General features: G+C 35.0%; 1 protein-coding gene across 2 annotated transcripts; it reads left to right on the top strand.

Annotated features, from left to right (window-relative positions):
- The first annotated feature begins 4697 nt into the window (after positions 1 to 4697).
- LOC140784706 (aspartyl protease family protein 1-like) lies at positions 4698 to 14903 on the top strand. 2 transcript variants are annotated; one of them, XM_073132235.1, is made up of 10 exons: positions 4698 to 5201; positions 5335 to 5470; positions 11839 to 12071; positions 12175 to 12399; positions 12509 to 12644; positions 12724 to 12797; positions 12930 to 13029; positions 13117 to 13177; positions 14191 to 14262; positions 14383 to 14903. In XM_073132235.1, exons 1-10 carry the CDS (start codon positions 4903 to 4905, stop codon positions 14613 to 14615), a joined length of 1569 nt encoding a protein of 522 aa, XP_072988336.1. In that variant the 5' UTR covers positions 4698 to 4902; the 3' UTR covers positions 14616 to 14903. The 2 variants fall into 2 exon arrangements, with proteins under 2 accessions (XP_072988336.1, XP_072988337.1); XM_073132236.1 differs by having other exon boundaries at positions 5006 to 5184.
- Positions 14904 to 16602: the final 1699 nt, after the last annotated feature.

Raw genomic sequence — 16602 nt, 5'->3', positions numbered from 1 at the left:
TTAGAATCCTAAAACATTTCCATTAAATATCAGTTCTATTTAGAAATATCATAATTTAATTGACATAATGAATACAAACCACAAAATTTAGGAAAATGCTTTAAACATCTTGGAAACTTACTCAGTTTATTAGTAAAGTAAACAATAGGGGCAAAGAATGAAGAGAGAAGTGGAAATAATATATATTTGATTAATTCATCTTTTTAGAGAAATTTAGTCGGTGTGTTTTTCATTGATGAGCAAAGAAAACTTAGGAAAAGTAACATAAGGTTAAATCCAAGTACACCACTATCTAGAAAAGTTTACACTAGAGAGGATAATTTGGATGGCCTCTCGGCTAAGCTAGTCCTAGACTTTTTTATATTATATTTAAAATCATTAGTCAGTCATAGGCCTTCTTTATGTCATGTTAAAATTATTATCTTATCATAGACATTCTCTATATCATATTTAAAAATATTATCATATTCAATTGACTCTCATTAAGCACATAGCAGGTTAGCTATCAGGCAACAAGTATTCTATCACTAATATTTCTATTAGCCTCGAAGGTAGCTGTTCACACCCAATACACCCATCCTTAGTCTTTTCACAAAAATATCCTCTATAATATATTATACAGAGTAAGAAAAAGTTCTTTAGCGTGTAGAGGTTGTCAATTTTAGGGATGATGACTATATTGGTTATCTCCCATTACTTCAACAAATTATTAGTCTAGAAGAAGTTAATGATGGCTATTCAGACTACAAGTCCGATAGAGGCCCAATGGGTATTTTAAATCTTAACTTGAAAATCGTCTAATTCAGGAGATTTTCTCGCGAGCATGCTTAAAATTTTTTTTTATCTCGTCAAATATGACAATTTGGATGAGGAGTTAATGATATGCGTCGTCCAACATCAAAAGGTTTGCCTAATTAGGATATGTCTACACTCCACCTATTTATATTAATGTCTCATTTTTTGAAAGATTTCTTTATAAAATTCAACAAATTTATTTTAAATATAAAAAGAGCTCAATATAAACCTATTAAGACTAGTGTACATATCATACAAGCAATTAAAATACCATATCACCATCAATAGTCAAATTGTTAGTCTCGATTTCTTCCAACCGGCTAATATGATCCGTAACATCCTGTCTCTTACATTTAACATTACCAACTAAATATTTGCTCTATCAATCCAACTCCTTTGATTAATCCATGAGATGATTAAAGAAGTGCATAAGAAGTGCATAAGAAGTGCATAAGAAGGCGAACCACTCTCTGATACCGTATAGTTTTTTCAAAACATCCATATACTTCAAATTAAAATAACTATTTATGAGTTTGAAAATGTTAGTAACCAAAATAAGTATATGATCAAAACTATTTAGACCAAGGTGTATCCCTCACAAAGAGAAAAATAGAAAACCACACTGGGTTTAGATAAAGTTTGATCCAACATAACCAAATCCTAGACTAACTTTCTCAATATTACATTAGGTGAAGAGGACACCATCAAGACCTGATTTCACAAAACCTATAAAATTAATTAAATTATTAAAGTAGTAACTTTGGTGCAAAACATAAAAGGTATATTAGATCTTTTATTTTCTGTAGAGTAGTAAGTATTAAAGTCGCCTACTAAAAGTAATAAGAGGTTGACTAAATGAACCTTACCAACTTGCTTTAAAGTTTTTTTTTTTTTTGTCCGACATGATCCAAGAGTCCTACTATAAAATCACCATATTCACATCATATTTTGAGACGTTAAGGATGCCCACCTTTTCAATCATTTCCTTCCAAGTGATAACTATTCCTCTTAAGACACTCATCGTCTTAAGTCATAGAACTACCATCCTTTCCCAAATATGTGTACAACTAATTAAACTTTGCTTACCCTGTGTAAGATTTCAACACAAAAATATTTACTTTCTGCCTTTGACCTCAAAGATTTTATCTATTCTAAGAATATTTTTTTAATAATTTAAAATTTAAATTTGCTTCACTAAAAGTATAACCCATACATATAATATTTTGTGACTTTAATAAAAATTTTTAATTCATATAAATTAGGTCCAACCAATGGTCATAACTCATAAGTGATTGAATCGTATTTAGTGACTAAGTGATTGAATCGTATTTAATGACTAAGTGATTGTGGCCTCGTGGAATTTTCTATATGTGAAATGTAGGAATTTCATAAAACAGTCATAAATGTTTATCAGATTGTGTTGACAAAATTTACTCAATACATACTTCTTTGTTCTATAGGAGGGTCTATCTAATTGTCGAACATTATATTTGAAATGATATTAGCCTAAGGTGTTTAGAATTAATAAATTACTATAGTAATGTATTCAAAACTCTAAAATTTAAATTACTGAGTTCTAGATTTCTAACCCATATTTTATATACTAATATAGAGTATTCAAATATACTAATTTTACTCCAAAAATTAAGCTATTTAGACCAAAAGAACCTTTGAATTTTGGTATAGCGAGATGGGCTGCTAGCTTTATAAATAACAAATAAGAGCTCTTTTACTCATTTATTCCTACGAATTAAATTTTTTTACTTTTATGTCCTATTTTGTTACAGATAATAACCATCACACTACAATAATTACTCGCCAAATTTTACATCCCATTCAACTTCTCCTCTACGTGATTCCATGAAATCATACCAAATTTTATTTTTTCTAATATTCCATTAAAGTTTAGCAATCAAAATGTTCATCCTCTACAATGCTATAATTTTACAACCCTAGTAATCAACCTCTCTCTTTCTCTTTCTTATTTCTCCACTTTCATGGACATCATCTGTTTTATCTATTTTCATAAAAATACATGCTTTAAAGATATAAAGCTATCTATGTAAAGGTTGCAATTACCACAAATAATGTACAATAATATAAATAACATCTTTACTATGTTTGACTTTATTTTCTTAGAGTTATTTCATAGTGTAAATTGATATGACACATTGTTTCCCACTACCTACACGCCAAAGCTTGTTAGCTTAGCATAGTCGATATACTCTTCTTTTTTTATGGAAAGGAAGGGTGGTGCTCCCATAATTTTACTAAATTACATATAGATAAAAAAATCCCTCTATAGTAGGTTACATAGAAAATGAGAATGTACTCTTATCTCTAAATAAAAGATAATAGTAAGAAAATAGATTTATAATTCATCCAACTAGCACAAAATAACTAAAGATAATAAATTATAATTTAATATTAGGCATATAGATTTTATCCAGAATAAAAACACTCTTTTTTTGTTGGCTAATAAAAATTTATGAGAAAATAGTTTTTATTCTTGTATTAACGACACAATTTGGATGGCACACCTTCCATCTCTTTCTTCTTCTTCTTCAATCTCTTAGTTGTCTTAACTTGAACTATATCAAGAAGTCACGTATACACCTGTGAATATTTTAAATAACCTTCAATATCTTTTAAATAATAAAAAATGTCTAAATGACATGTATAGTTGCTTGTTTAAAAAAGTACGTGGGTAAATACATGAATTAGAAAACAAATAAAATATTCTACATTGTCGTCCATAAATTGTTAGACGATAATTTCTCCAACACCCTTAACAAAACAATCTAACTTATCGCTTATATTCAAATGCCGATTGACGAATTCAGAAAATGCTTTGTTTTTGTTGTAATTTATTTAGATGGAAAGACTGTCAATTAACATATCAATAATAACAGTTATATCCTCCTAATGGTAAGAGAAAATGCTCCATTTTGAAATAGTACTCGTATAGTTAATAAGATACTAACTCCTGCACTAAAAGCATTGATATTAACTCTTACACTATAAAGATATATATCAATAGTGTAAAAGGCATATGCATAAATTTTTATTGTGCCGTTCTCTCACACATTTCTACATAGTCTAGAAAATAATACAAGTATAGTATCTAAAAATAGTTTTACCATATATCTTTTTAGTATATTCTAATTTTCACTTCTGATTCACATTCATCGTCTCCTTATTTTGAAGTTGAACAAGGTCTTGCATAAAATAAGTCCTATGAATGACAAAGTTATTGAATTGGAGAGAGACGTTAAAAGGTTATCCATCTGTAAATATTTTTGAATATTCTTCAACTATAGAGAGGAGTACATGCTTTACCACAGTGAGTTGCAAAACTAGCTAACCTTCTTGGCTCAACTTCTTCAATATTTATTATAGTTATATATGTCATGTTTGGAGAGAAGAGAACTAGGCGGCTGATTGGGTGGCCAGTCAGGATAAGGCTGTATTGAGGTCAATATTTCTTGGGTCGTCAGACTCTATTCCGCTAGAGTTATAACCTTCTTTGTATAGATGTCTTGACCCTAAAATTAGGCATAGTTGAATAGCTTAATCTTAAAAAAAAAATATTTTCAAGATTTCTAAGCCGACGATCCTGCAAAACGCCACCATGACACGTGGCATCCACCCAGCTATTGGGTCCGGTGCTTTCACCGAAAGACACGTTAAAGTTAGCTCAAAGTTTTTACTAAATTGACAGCCAATCAGGAGCCGTCAAATGCCCAATGCAGAAATTGCTACAACCGGAGGAGCAGCGTACCATCTTCCTATAAACTACAGCGATGATGTCAGAGTGACACGTATACGTTGCCGCATCGTCCAATTCCTACCACAACTACTCCCTTCCTTTATATCGAATTCACAGCAGCAGTGGAACCCACACCTCACTCTCTCTTTTCTTCGCCGACTTGACGACCGCCGTCTACCTTAAAGCTGATCCGAAAATAGAAAGAAACCTCCATTACTTTTAATAAAGTTACTGCTAGCCCGGCCTATTCCGGAGGACGACTTCTCTACTTCTCACCTCAACGCCACTCCTTAAGACCCTAACCCTAGATGCCCCCCTTTTCTTGATCCGTTTCCCTTATGGCCTCTTCCCTTCCTCTCCTCCTCCTCCTCCTCTCCGTTCTCTTCTTCTCCGTCTCCGTCAGTGGTGGCGCTGGCGTCGCCTTGAGGTTGGACATCCACCACCGTTTCTCGGCGCCGGTGAAGCGGTGGGTTGAGTCCAGCGGCCGGGACCTCCCCGGAGGCTGGCCGGAGAAAGGTTCCGTCGAGTACTTCGCCGCTCTCGTCGGCCACGACCGCGGCCGCGCGCTAGCGAATGCTGCGCCCGCGCTCACCTTCTCCGAGGGAAATGCTACCCTCAAGGTCAGCTCCCTGGGATTGTAAGGCTCTTCTTCTTCCTTTCTTGATAATTTCTTGGAATTGTGTTGTTAATTGGGTAGGTAATGACGGGTTACTGACGAATTTGGCTTTTTCTTTTATTTTTTTTCTTTTCCTTTTCGTTTTTGGCAATAGTTTGTACTACGCGATGGTTTCTGTGGGGACACCAAGTGTGACATTCATGGTGGCGTTGGACACCGGGAGCGATCTCTTCTGGGTACCCTGCGATTGCAGCAGCTGCGCGCCAGGCACCTCGACCGGCTTCGGATTCGTAAGGCTTCTACTTTTGGTTGGATTATGAATCTTTCTTTTAACTAAAACTTTGGTTTGATATGGTTTTGGTTTTTATATTAGTTGAGTCAAAAGTATGTGATTCTGTCGTCTCAATTTGGGTGCTTACCTTTGGTTCTTTTGTGATATCTTTCAAAAAGTAATTAGCTGTTTCTTTTGTGGATGCCAGTGACTGTGTTGGAGAGTAGGTTTATCTTGTTGTAATAACGAGATGGGTATTAGAACTAGGGTACGAAGGCTTACGCAGTGGTAATGCATGAACAGATGGACCATCTTCATTGGCTTTTAATTAATTTTGAGTAGTGAGAACCAAGTGAAAAGTTCTCATTTCATACACCTTGTGCTATTGACTTATCCTGAAATTAACTTTTCTTGTTTCTAAATGGAGCCCTATGTTATTGGCCTTCAGTTGGTATTAGAATTTGTAAACTTACTTAATGCATCCTTTTAATTCCATCATCAATTTGTTATTATGCCCTTTAGCAATGTCATGACTTGTGATGATGGAAGATTAATTTGTCATTGAGTTGAGAATTTATAAGGCAATTTTACACTTAAAAAAATGATCTCAAGTTGAGTGATACTATAATGGAAATTGTGAGGTTTTTAGATTCTTGATCTTTTTTTCATCCTTAATTATGGATTATCAACAAAATCTAAGATAAGTCCTATTTGAAGAACATGATTGATTGAGAAATCAACTAAAGTAGTTCCTTCATCTTTGTTTCTTCTCTCTTTTGTGACGTTGATCACAAGCATTTAATATCTTTGCCTGCGGCAACATGAGAGCAACAATTGTTGACCACTTGTGGCCCTTCAATCACTCATAGTGTAGAGAAGTTTGATTTTGGTGCCTATGTGTTTAGAAAGGACAACTAGAGAGAGAGAGAGCATTATTCTGAAATAATGTTGCAATAGAAGAAAAGCAATATAAATAGCTCTAAGAATTAGTTACATACTAACTTGACTAACTAAAGAAAAGTCTGAATAACTAAGCTTAACTAACTAACTAAACCAACTAATTACATCTTAATACTCCCCTCAAGGTGGCTTGTATATATCTTTTACAACCATCTTGGACAACAAGGAAATAACAAAGCAGAGGAAAGAGGTTGAGTAAACATGTCAGCAAGTTGATGTTAATACCATGGTTCCAAGTTTCGGCCGATCCCGATCCGATACATGCTCTCCTTTCTTCTCTCACTCCATCTCTTTTGTCTCTCTAATTTTTTTTTATATTTCTTCTCTCACTGGTGCTCCATCTTTCTCATTTCTCTCTACACTCTCCTTCTAGTGCCTCCCTCTCTCTTCTTCCTCTTTTTTTCTTTCTCCAATCTCTTTCTCTGTCTGTCTCTCTCTTCTAATAGAGAGTGAGATCGAGAAACGAGAGAGAGTGGAGAGAGAGAGAGTGGAGAGAGAGAGAGAGAGAGAGAGAGAGGGAGGGAGGAAGAGATTGAGAGGGAAAGAGAAGGGAGAGAGAAGAAATACCAAAAAAAAATCAAAGAAAAAAATTACTTTGTGATAGTAGGAGAGAGCGAGGAAGAGAGAGATTGAGAGAGAAAAAGAGAGAAAGAGGAGGGAAGGAGAAGAAATAAAAAAATAAAATTTGCCTTGTGGCAATAAGAGAGAGAAATGGTAGAGAGAAGAAAGGAAAGGAAATTAGAAAAAAGTTAATTTGCCTTGGCAATAATAGAGAAATGAAGGAAAAGAGAGAGAAGGGGAAAGAGAAGGGAGAGCTAACTTGGTATTCATCAAAGTTTTGAATTAAGTTAATATAATTTTTAGTTTTTAGACTTCATATATGAATAATTATTATTTTCTTATCATTTTTTTTCTAAGTTTTTTTTATTTTTTTTTCATACTTTTAAATAATATTTAGAATTTATATGATTAAAAAATAAGCCAATCTAATACGGCGGTCGATACAAGTCGATATGTATCATTTTCTCGGATAGCTGATTCTGATCTTGATATCGAGTTTTGGAACGTTGGTTAAGACCGAATTGGCATTAATTTGATGAAGCTAGAAGCAACCTTTTCATGAACAAAATGACATTCGATCTCTATATGCTTAGTCCTCTCATGATTAAAAGCAGTATGAATGGCAGCTTGGTTATCACAAAATAAAAGAGCAAGTGAAGACAGATAAACTTGAAAACCTTTTAGTAACTATTGAAGCCAAATTATTTCACTGACAGTGGAAGACAAAGCTCTATACTCAGCTTCAGCTGAAGAGTGAGATGTAATTGCTACTTCTTGGCCTTCTAGGAAACTAAAGAATTTCCAATGGATATACAAAAATCAGTGGCAAATCTTCGAGAATCAAGACAGAAGCCCCACTTAGCATCAGAAAGTGCTCTTAGACAAACTGGAGAGAAGGAACGAGCATCTAAATAAGTTTGAAGTTGTAATGATGAAGAAGAAAGAATAAAATCCCTTAGTTAGGAAGTATCTAAGGAGATGATGGACAACCTTGAGATGAGGCAATCGAGGTTGAGACTTAACTTGTGGACTGCAAAAGTTATATCTGACCTAGACAAAGTCAAATAGAGAAGATGACCAACTAGTATTCTATAATGAGTGATATCAAGAAGAAGATCACTATCAGTGGCACTTAGTTGCACCTTAGGATCTATAGGAACAATAATAGGTTTAGATTTTCAAAAAAGAGGTTCTAGACTAGTGAGATCATGAGCGTTAACATCGAGAAAGGAGCACCAATTGGAAAATCAACTAGAAGATTTGAGGAAAAATTAGGAATAGAAAGATTTTCAATAGTAGAAGGACATGTAGTAGGAGAAACATCATGATCTTGAGCCACTAAAAATTGTCAAGAGAACCAGAATGTTGAGCAAATAGAAGATAGGAATCTGGTGTTGGTAAGAACGTTGTAGCAGCATGAGAATCCAGGGAAGCATGTGGCAAAACTAAATTTGGAAAAGGATGTCCATATTGCACATATTGCAAATAGTTTGGATGTTGAGTTTGGCAATACCTTTAAGACTAGGAGGGGTTGACCAGAGATAGACATACCTAAAATTGTCCAATTTAGTGGTGTTATTTCTGTTTTATTTTTATTGGATGGCGGTGCCATGACCAGCGGCGTACCGACACGTGGCACGACGGGGGTGCTGCATGACACCTTTTCTAGTAGCTTTGTCGCTTGCCATCAACCTCGTCGTCGCTGATCGCTGCTTATTGAATTTCCTTCACCGCTTGTCATTGACCTCGTCGTCAAGCTTGTTGTTGCTGATCGCCGCTCGCTTGAGAGAGAGAGAGAGAGAGAGAGGGAGAGAGAGAGAGAGAGAGAGAGAGAGAGAGAGAGAGAGAGAGAGAGAGAGAGCAATTAAAACCTTATGCTGAGGATTCGAATCTTCTTCCTCCCTCCCTCAGGCTAGGGCACCTGATAGGGTGCGAGCTCAGGTGAGCAGCGACGGCGACTCAGCGAGCTGCGATTGTGACTCAGTGAATGGCGACGACATGAGCGGCAACTACGACGACGAAGGTGAGTAGCTCTTTACTTTTTTCTCTTTCTCTATTACGGCACTGTCGGCAAGTGCCGCAACACATGCGGTGCTATGCCATACCTGTGGCATGATCATTGTTAGTCCTTATAATTAATCTCTCAAAGACAAATTAATCTTGGAGAAAATATGGGTATGACATAGGTAATAAAAATTATTATAAGAAAAAGGCACTAATAGAATATCGGGATAGTGAAATTGTTTATTTTAAATGGTAATTTTTTTCTAGAATTATGTGACACATTATTGTGTCTCGAAGTTTATCTATTGCACTGGAGATATAGCAGATTGGAACTTACAGATGGTGTTGGGAGATCACTTTGTGCTTTTCTGCCTAGCTATTTCTAAATGTAGCAGATTTTCTTTATTTTGTTGGTAATAAAATTGCAAGAAAAGAGAGGTAGGCTTGCTGCTGGTCTTATTCAAGAAAAAACTGTTTATTTGATAACAAAATGGTGAAGTTAGAGGAGCTTCCTTGTTTGCTTTAGTAGAGAACAACATGAGACATAGTGACATTGAAATGTGTTGAAGGGTCATCGTGAGTTCTTGAGAAGGTTGATATCTGAAAAGTAAGAGGCTTACCTCAAAAGGAGGAGATAAACCTAGCTCTTGAGTATAGTTCTTTTAGGTACTTGTTAGATTAGATATTTCCTATTTAAAAGATTGGAAAGGAGGAACCAGTTATGACTGATCCAATATTCTTCTGTATACAAAGATGAGGAAATAGTGTGGTATACCTGTAAGTCTGTGAAAACATGGAAGGGTAAGACATAAGTTAAACTCAAGAAAAGCTATGTAAATCTCTTTTGTTTGGAATAGGTCATCAGGTAAAAGTTTTACGTAATTACCATGTTTTTAATTGTTAAACAGGTTATTGGGAGCGAAGGGACTTAAAGTCTTTAGTTTCCTGCTAAATTGTTGGCTGATATACTGTTTTCTGATTATGAACTTATTCTAGGGGTGAAAATGGTCAGATTAAATTCAACCCAATCTAGTTCCTTATCTGAGTTTTGCTGAATATGAGCCGAGAGTTCTATCCGTCCTGACATTTGAATTCGTACCAATATCCAGATAGTCTATATGGATACGGATATAGGTTGAGGAATAAAATTTAAATCAATATCTAAATCAATACCCGCATATCATTTAGTCTAAAATATTATGAAAATAGTGATATAAAAAACTTTTATAAAATTTTTTTTAATCCAGTTTCTCATATATTTTCTGATTATTATAAATTTAAGTAATTATATCACAAGTTCTTATACACTCAAGAAAAGAATACATACATACATATACATATATATATATCTAGATAGAGATTGGATATAGTAATTTAGTTCATTATCCATTTACTATCCATATCTGAAGAAAAAAAATATGGATACATGTATCATTTTTACTACTATCTGATCCATATCCGATTTGTGTTCACCCCCCTAACTTGTATTCGCTGCTATAGAATTCTTTCTCTAATTTCTGACTGTTGAGGTTGATTGAATTGCTTCACGGGATCCACAAACTATTTAATATGAGGAAGCATGCATGCAATGTTAGCTGAAGTAAAAGAAATGCCATGCTGAGGACTAGAATGGTTACGAAGTCAAGTACTGTGTCAAATTTCTTAATTTTGATTGATTCATAATGCATGCTCTGTATCAATTAAAAAAAAAATTAGAAATTAACTATGATGCCTTACATATGACCCTTTGAGCTAGTGATTAGATGAAATCAGATATGTTGAATTCATGATAATTGGTTTCTGTGATTAGTTAGTAAACAATATTTAAGTTATGTGTCTAATGGGTTAGAGTGTGGACTACACCAGTGGCATAGAAAGACATGCCATACTACTGTATTTGAATATTGAATAGTTAATGACTTAATGTCACTCTTATTTCTACTGAAATTGAGTAACTGTGCTGATTTTGTCTTCCTTAGAATTCTAAATATATTCAGCAATATAACATATCTTAGTTCCTTAATGTTTTGGTAGGTTCTGTATCAGCTAATGATGGCTCTATTATCTAAGAAACAAGAGATTTGTTACATCAGCATATCACACAGTTTGTGATTCTGGTTCTCTCTCTGCTGAATCCATAAAATAGAGATTTATGATTTCATAGATATCAATCAAAAGAAAAAAAGAATGTTTTGTATATTCAATCTAAGGAAAGTAGGGAATGCACATTTGCTTGAAACATTTTCCAAGTAACTGTTTTACGTCTTGCAACACTCGTGCATCCTTCGATTATATCCTGACATAGTGACAATAATCAGATTGTTGCAAGTAATTCTGCTTGATCACTAGTATCATTATTAATATGATTTATGGTAGTAATGGAATTGTCTTATCATTATCATTACCATTGCCATGCAGTTTTGCACCATTGTATGTGTTTACTAACACTTCTTGATATATTTTTGCCAGCTGATTTGTTCTATCCTAGTGCAACTTTTGCAGATGTTATTGTAATGCAGATATTGTTGTAACTGTGACTTGTAAGGTTGTCTTAAAAGACAATTAGAAAAATACATTTGCATTCAATTGGTTTCTTGTTCGAGAGTTTGATAAAGTTAAAGCTGGTTGATATCTCATCATTCTTTATAGTGATGTTGTGGATGGGTACTTTAATCTTTCATTTATGATAAAATCTGTTACTTTTGGTCATTAATATTATGTGCTTGGATGTGTTTATATTTGTATTTTTCTCCAAGGTTCAACTGACTCTTTCATCTCAAATAATTAGTATTATAATCATGCAGGCAAATTAGCAGGTCATCTTTCTCACGCATATTCTCTGATAAAATTTAACAATGACAGGAATTCGGCTCCAGCATCTACAGTCCTAACATGTCATTGACTAGCCAAGCGGTTCCTTGCAATAGCAATTTTTGTGAACTTCAACATGAGTGCTCTTCGATGACTCAATGCCCCTATAAGATTTTATATGTATCTGCTGAAACCTCGTCATCTGGATTTCTAGTTCAGGACATCTTGTACTTGACAACAGAAGATACTCGTCCTGATATTGTTGAGGCACAGATAGTGTTTGGGTAATAAGAATAATCTCCTAAGTTTTTTCCAGATTGTTGTACTATTTTACTGTCTTGCATTTCACTTTACCTATTAGATATCCCATGTGGTCGGTCTTTGCAGTTGTGGGCAAGTTCAGACTGGTTCATTTCTTGATGCTGCAGCTCCAAACGGTCTTTTGGGGCTGGGTATGGAGAAGATATCAGTTCCCAGCATTTTATCAAGCAGAGGCCTCGCATCTAATTCTTTCTCTATGTGCTTTGGACATGATGGTATTGGGAGAATCAGTTTTGGAGACCAAGGTAGCTCAGACCAGGAAGAGACACCACTTCACATTGAACAGTTACAGTGAGTGGATTTCTTTCTTTTTTTACCTTTTGATGAATCTGCCATAAGTTAGAATTATTTGTCGTGTAGTTTCCTTACATGTTCTCTTTTGGTTAATCTATGTTTGCAGCCCGACATACAACATCTCTATAACTGGAATGACTATCGGAAACAGTTCTGTCATTGTGGAGTTTAGTACTCTTTTTGACACGGGAACCTCTTTCACATACTTAGCAGATCCAGCTTACAAATATCTAACCGATAGTGTAAGTAAATAAAATAATGAAATTTGATCTAGCATTTTTGAGCAACTAGATTCACAGTATTGTGTTTTTCGTTTCTCAGTTCAATGCACAAGTGCAAGAGAGTCGACATGCTCCTGATTCTAGAATCCCTTTTGAGTATTGTTATCAGATGAGGTCATTCTTCTATGACAATACTATCTTTTCTTTCTGTATGAGCTTATTTATAATAGAAAACTTCTGTGACAAGCTTTTTAAACTCCGTTACTTTAAATAAAGCAAGATCTAATATAATTATGAATGTGACAGCTCAAATGATGTGGCAATTCAGATTCCTGATCTTAGTTTGACAACAGAAGGCGGAAGCATATTTCCTGTTGGTAATCCAGGAATTGTTATCTCCACTCAGGTAAGGCACTGATTGTCTTCATAGTATATTACCGGATTTTTAAGTCCTTATTGTTTGACAAATGTTTGCTTTTCTCAACACTTGCAGCAGCATGAATTTGTGTATTGTTTGGCAGTTGTCAAGAGCAACAATCTGAATATTATTGGACGTAAGTTTGTTTATGGTTTAGTAGCATGATGATTTTATTGTTGTTTTTTTTTATTCTTGTAAAAGATGGACATTCTGAGTGGTATGTCGCTTGGCAAACATGCCAAGCACGTGAAAAGAAGGGATAGTGGCGGAAAGGGTGTTTGTTGTGTCGGCACAGGGGGGCATTGGAACTCTTTATTTCTTTTCCCATCTAATGACCTTGTCCTTGGAGTCGATATCCTTTAAGATTTTCCGCATGGTAACGACAACATTGAATTAGGATCTCAAGAGGATAGTTTTTCTTTTATCTTGATAGGGTGGGTAATTTCCAAGCAGGGCATACCAAATGATGAAGTCTGATCCTACCTGGTGTAAAACTAGAAAGGGTGGTGGGATTCCATATGTAGGCAATATGTGATTAAGCTGAAGGCAACCCTATCATAAACAGGGGAATTGTGGATTTACCACCAAACCTTGACAGGTCTTCTATATGTGGTTGAATTTGATTTTAAAATCCTTAAAACAAGCTTACCTAATGCCAGAATATGAATTAGCTAAAGCTATATAGTCAAGAAAGGAGCATACTCATTTGTAACTTTAGTATTCCTCCAACAAAATATTCCTTAAGAATTGGTGCTTTTATCCCTTTCTCTTAAAGGTTAATTTGATTCCATTACTAGAATGATTTGCATTTGGTTTCTTTTCTGACCTGATTTCAGTCTGGTTTATATTTGAGTATCTTTGTCCTCCTGGATTTCACCTGGCCTGTGCTGTGCGCTCCCTATTGCCATTCTTTAGAACCTAGATTTTATTTTTCTCAAGGACTAGAACTTGATCTTTGTCATGTACTGGTGGAAGAGATTAGTTTCTTTTATCTTCTCTCTTATCTTGTTCTACCCATGCATGCTAGTTCAGTATACCATTTTCTTCATAGTGCAGTCCGACACCTCTGGGCATATATTTTTGTTTATGCTACTAAGTTCTATGATTTTTAGTTCTATTATCAACTCATAGTTAACGATGGGTGTGCAGAAAATTTCATGACTGGCCTTCGCGTTGTCTTTGATAGAGAGAGGGAAATCTTGGGATGGAAGAATTTTAACTGTAAGTAATATGTTGACATTTTTCATATTATGCATCTGTTAGCACATTTCTGAATGATGCTAGACTCTATCTCATCTTCAGGTTACTATGAGGAATCTAATTCCCTCTTCTCTCCTTCAGGTTATGATGTCGAGGATTCTAATCCCCTTCCTGTGAATCCACCAAATCCTTCTGGTTTCTCTCCTGTACCGAGAAGTTACGACCCAGAGGCCTCAAGGGAGAGTGGGAATGGTACCGAGGTTACAGAGTTGACACCCGTTAACCATTCACATCATGTAAACTCCCTCACAAGGACAACATTGTTTCTTTTCTTATGCTTCCTTTGGCCAATTTTTTTGATCATTTTTCCATAAGTTGACGATAGTTCAATTCCAATATAGAAAGCCATCAGTAGGATCATAGATTTTAAGCAGCTGACTAAGCATTCAGGGCATAAGGAAACGTAGCTCTTCCGACACCATGTAAATTTTTCATTTTTTGTTCATATATTTCTTTTCGTAATATTGCTCCATCGCCTGTTTTAGATGGCTCATTAGGGTTATTAGGTTATTTATCCTTTTCTTTTGTCTTCAGGCGCGTGTAAAATAACCAGCATTGACTTGTATCAGCAATTTCTTTTCGTAATATTTCTTCAGTCAAAAGTACAATGTTGGAATGTGGAGTTTTTGACCAAACTAGCACATTTTAAAAGTTCATTTACCAAATGTAATATCGCCCAAACTTATTACCGGAATAGTCAAATTAATTATAGCCCTAGCTTACAAGTCTAGTGTTTTACTATTTCAGGTAAGATGTTGAACTGTTCAGCATTTTTCTTCTTAATGGAAATGCTGAACAGTTAGCGTTTATCTATATTAATCAGATTAACGAGTTGGCTAATGTTAGAGTTAAGTATTAAAGAAATGCTGAACAGTTAGCGTTTATCTATATTAATCAGGTTAATGAGTTGGCTAAATGTTGGAGTTAAGCATTAAATAAACGCTGTCTAGATTAACTATAGTACTTAAAAGGCTAAACATTTTGGTGTTTTACCTTCTAAATGAAACGCTTACTAGATAAGTATTTTCCAAAGGAAAAGTTGAAACTTATAGAAAATGCTAAACTATTTAGCGTTTTATCGTCATGAAATGCTAAATAGTTTAGAAATTTTAGTAGGGTTTCTCAAACCAGAGAGCTTGATTTTTGGGGTGGCATGTAAAGGCAGTTGCAAAATAAAGCTTGGTGGGTGTGTTACACATAAAACGCTAAACAATTTAGTATTTTTAGATTAGCAAACGTTGAACAATTTAGCCTTTTTTAGCAGGGTTTCTCAAACCTGAGAGGTGGAGGTTTGTATTTTAAGCTATATGAAATGCTAAATAGTTCAATGTTTCATGTGTGGCTTCATCACTAACCCTAAGGGGTCTTTAGTTAACAATCATAGCCTCTGCGCTCTATGTTCTCTCCCTCTCTCTCTTCGGCATCTATTGACGCTCGCGTTCTCTCCCTCACTCTTTTCGGCGATCTATTGATGGTCGCTTTTACTCCATCACTCTCTTCGGCAATCCATCGATGCCCATGGCCTCGCCATTGTGTCTCTGGTGATCCTTCGATGCTCGCAGCCCTATCATTGTGTCTTTGATGATCCATTGACGCTCGTGGCCCTGCCTCACTATTTTTGGCGATCCATCGATGCCTTCGACCTCGCCTCACTCTCTCCGGTGATTCATTTGAAGGTAATATCATTTAATAATAGTAATTAGTTTGGCAGATTATGGTAATTTGGCATATTATGATTATGGTAGTTTGGCAGATTATGGTAATATCATCAATTTTGTAGTTCTCCTAGACACAGTTATGGTAGTATGAGGGAAATGATTGATTCATCTGCAGCCAAACCATGGTTGTCACCCTAGTTCCCAACTTTTGGCATGAATGCTATTTTCAATTTACAAATGTATTTGATTGTTCATTTGTTTCTATTTGCTGGAGAGTTTTATGATGCATGTTTAATTATGTTATTTGTTTTGTTAATTGTGCTGCATAATTTCCATTGCATGTTGTTGAGCCTGAACTTGCAGGTAAAATGAGAAGTTGTGCTGAATATTAATAATAGATGCACAAGGCATTTCTTGGATAGTTTTCAATTGTTGCGGTAATGGATGAATGCAAATGAGCATTAGTACACTTTAGATGGAGATTGCCATCCCAACGTTATCTACTGTATAATTCACTATTAGTCATCATTTTCCTGATGGGAATTAGTGTTATTCTCCTTTGACTTTTGAAGGAACATGTTGGCTCCACAATGAGCTGGATTATGGGATATCGTATGAAGAATCTTAGAGGCTTACACAAATG

The sequence above is a fragment of the Typha latifolia genome, chromosome 3, assembly GCF_019914945.1.
Source record: "Typha latifolia isolate L0001 chromosome 3, TyphaL0001v2, whole genome shotgun sequence".
NCBI classification, from domain to species: Eukaryota; Viridiplantae; Streptophyta; class Magnoliopsida; order Poales; family Typhaceae; genus Typha; species Typha latifolia.
Note: the sequence above shows the minus strand (reverse complement) of the source record. Positions and strands in the feature narration are given on the sequence as shown.

Excerpts from the sequence above, each read along its gene's own strand:
- LOC140784706 (XM_073132235.1), top strand. The coding sequence starts at position 4,903 with ATGGCCTCTTCCCTTCCTCTCCTCCTCCTCCTCCTCTCCGTTCTCTTC. Across the intron at positions 5,471-11,838 it reads CCTCGACCGGCTTCGGATTC|GAATTCGGCTCCAGCATCTA; the intron begins GTAAGGCTTCTA and ends TAACAATGACAG. Across the intron at positions 13,178-14,190 it reads CAATCTGAATATTATTGGAC|AAAATTTCATGACTGGCCTT; the intron begins GTAAGTTTGTTT and ends ATGGGTGTGCAG.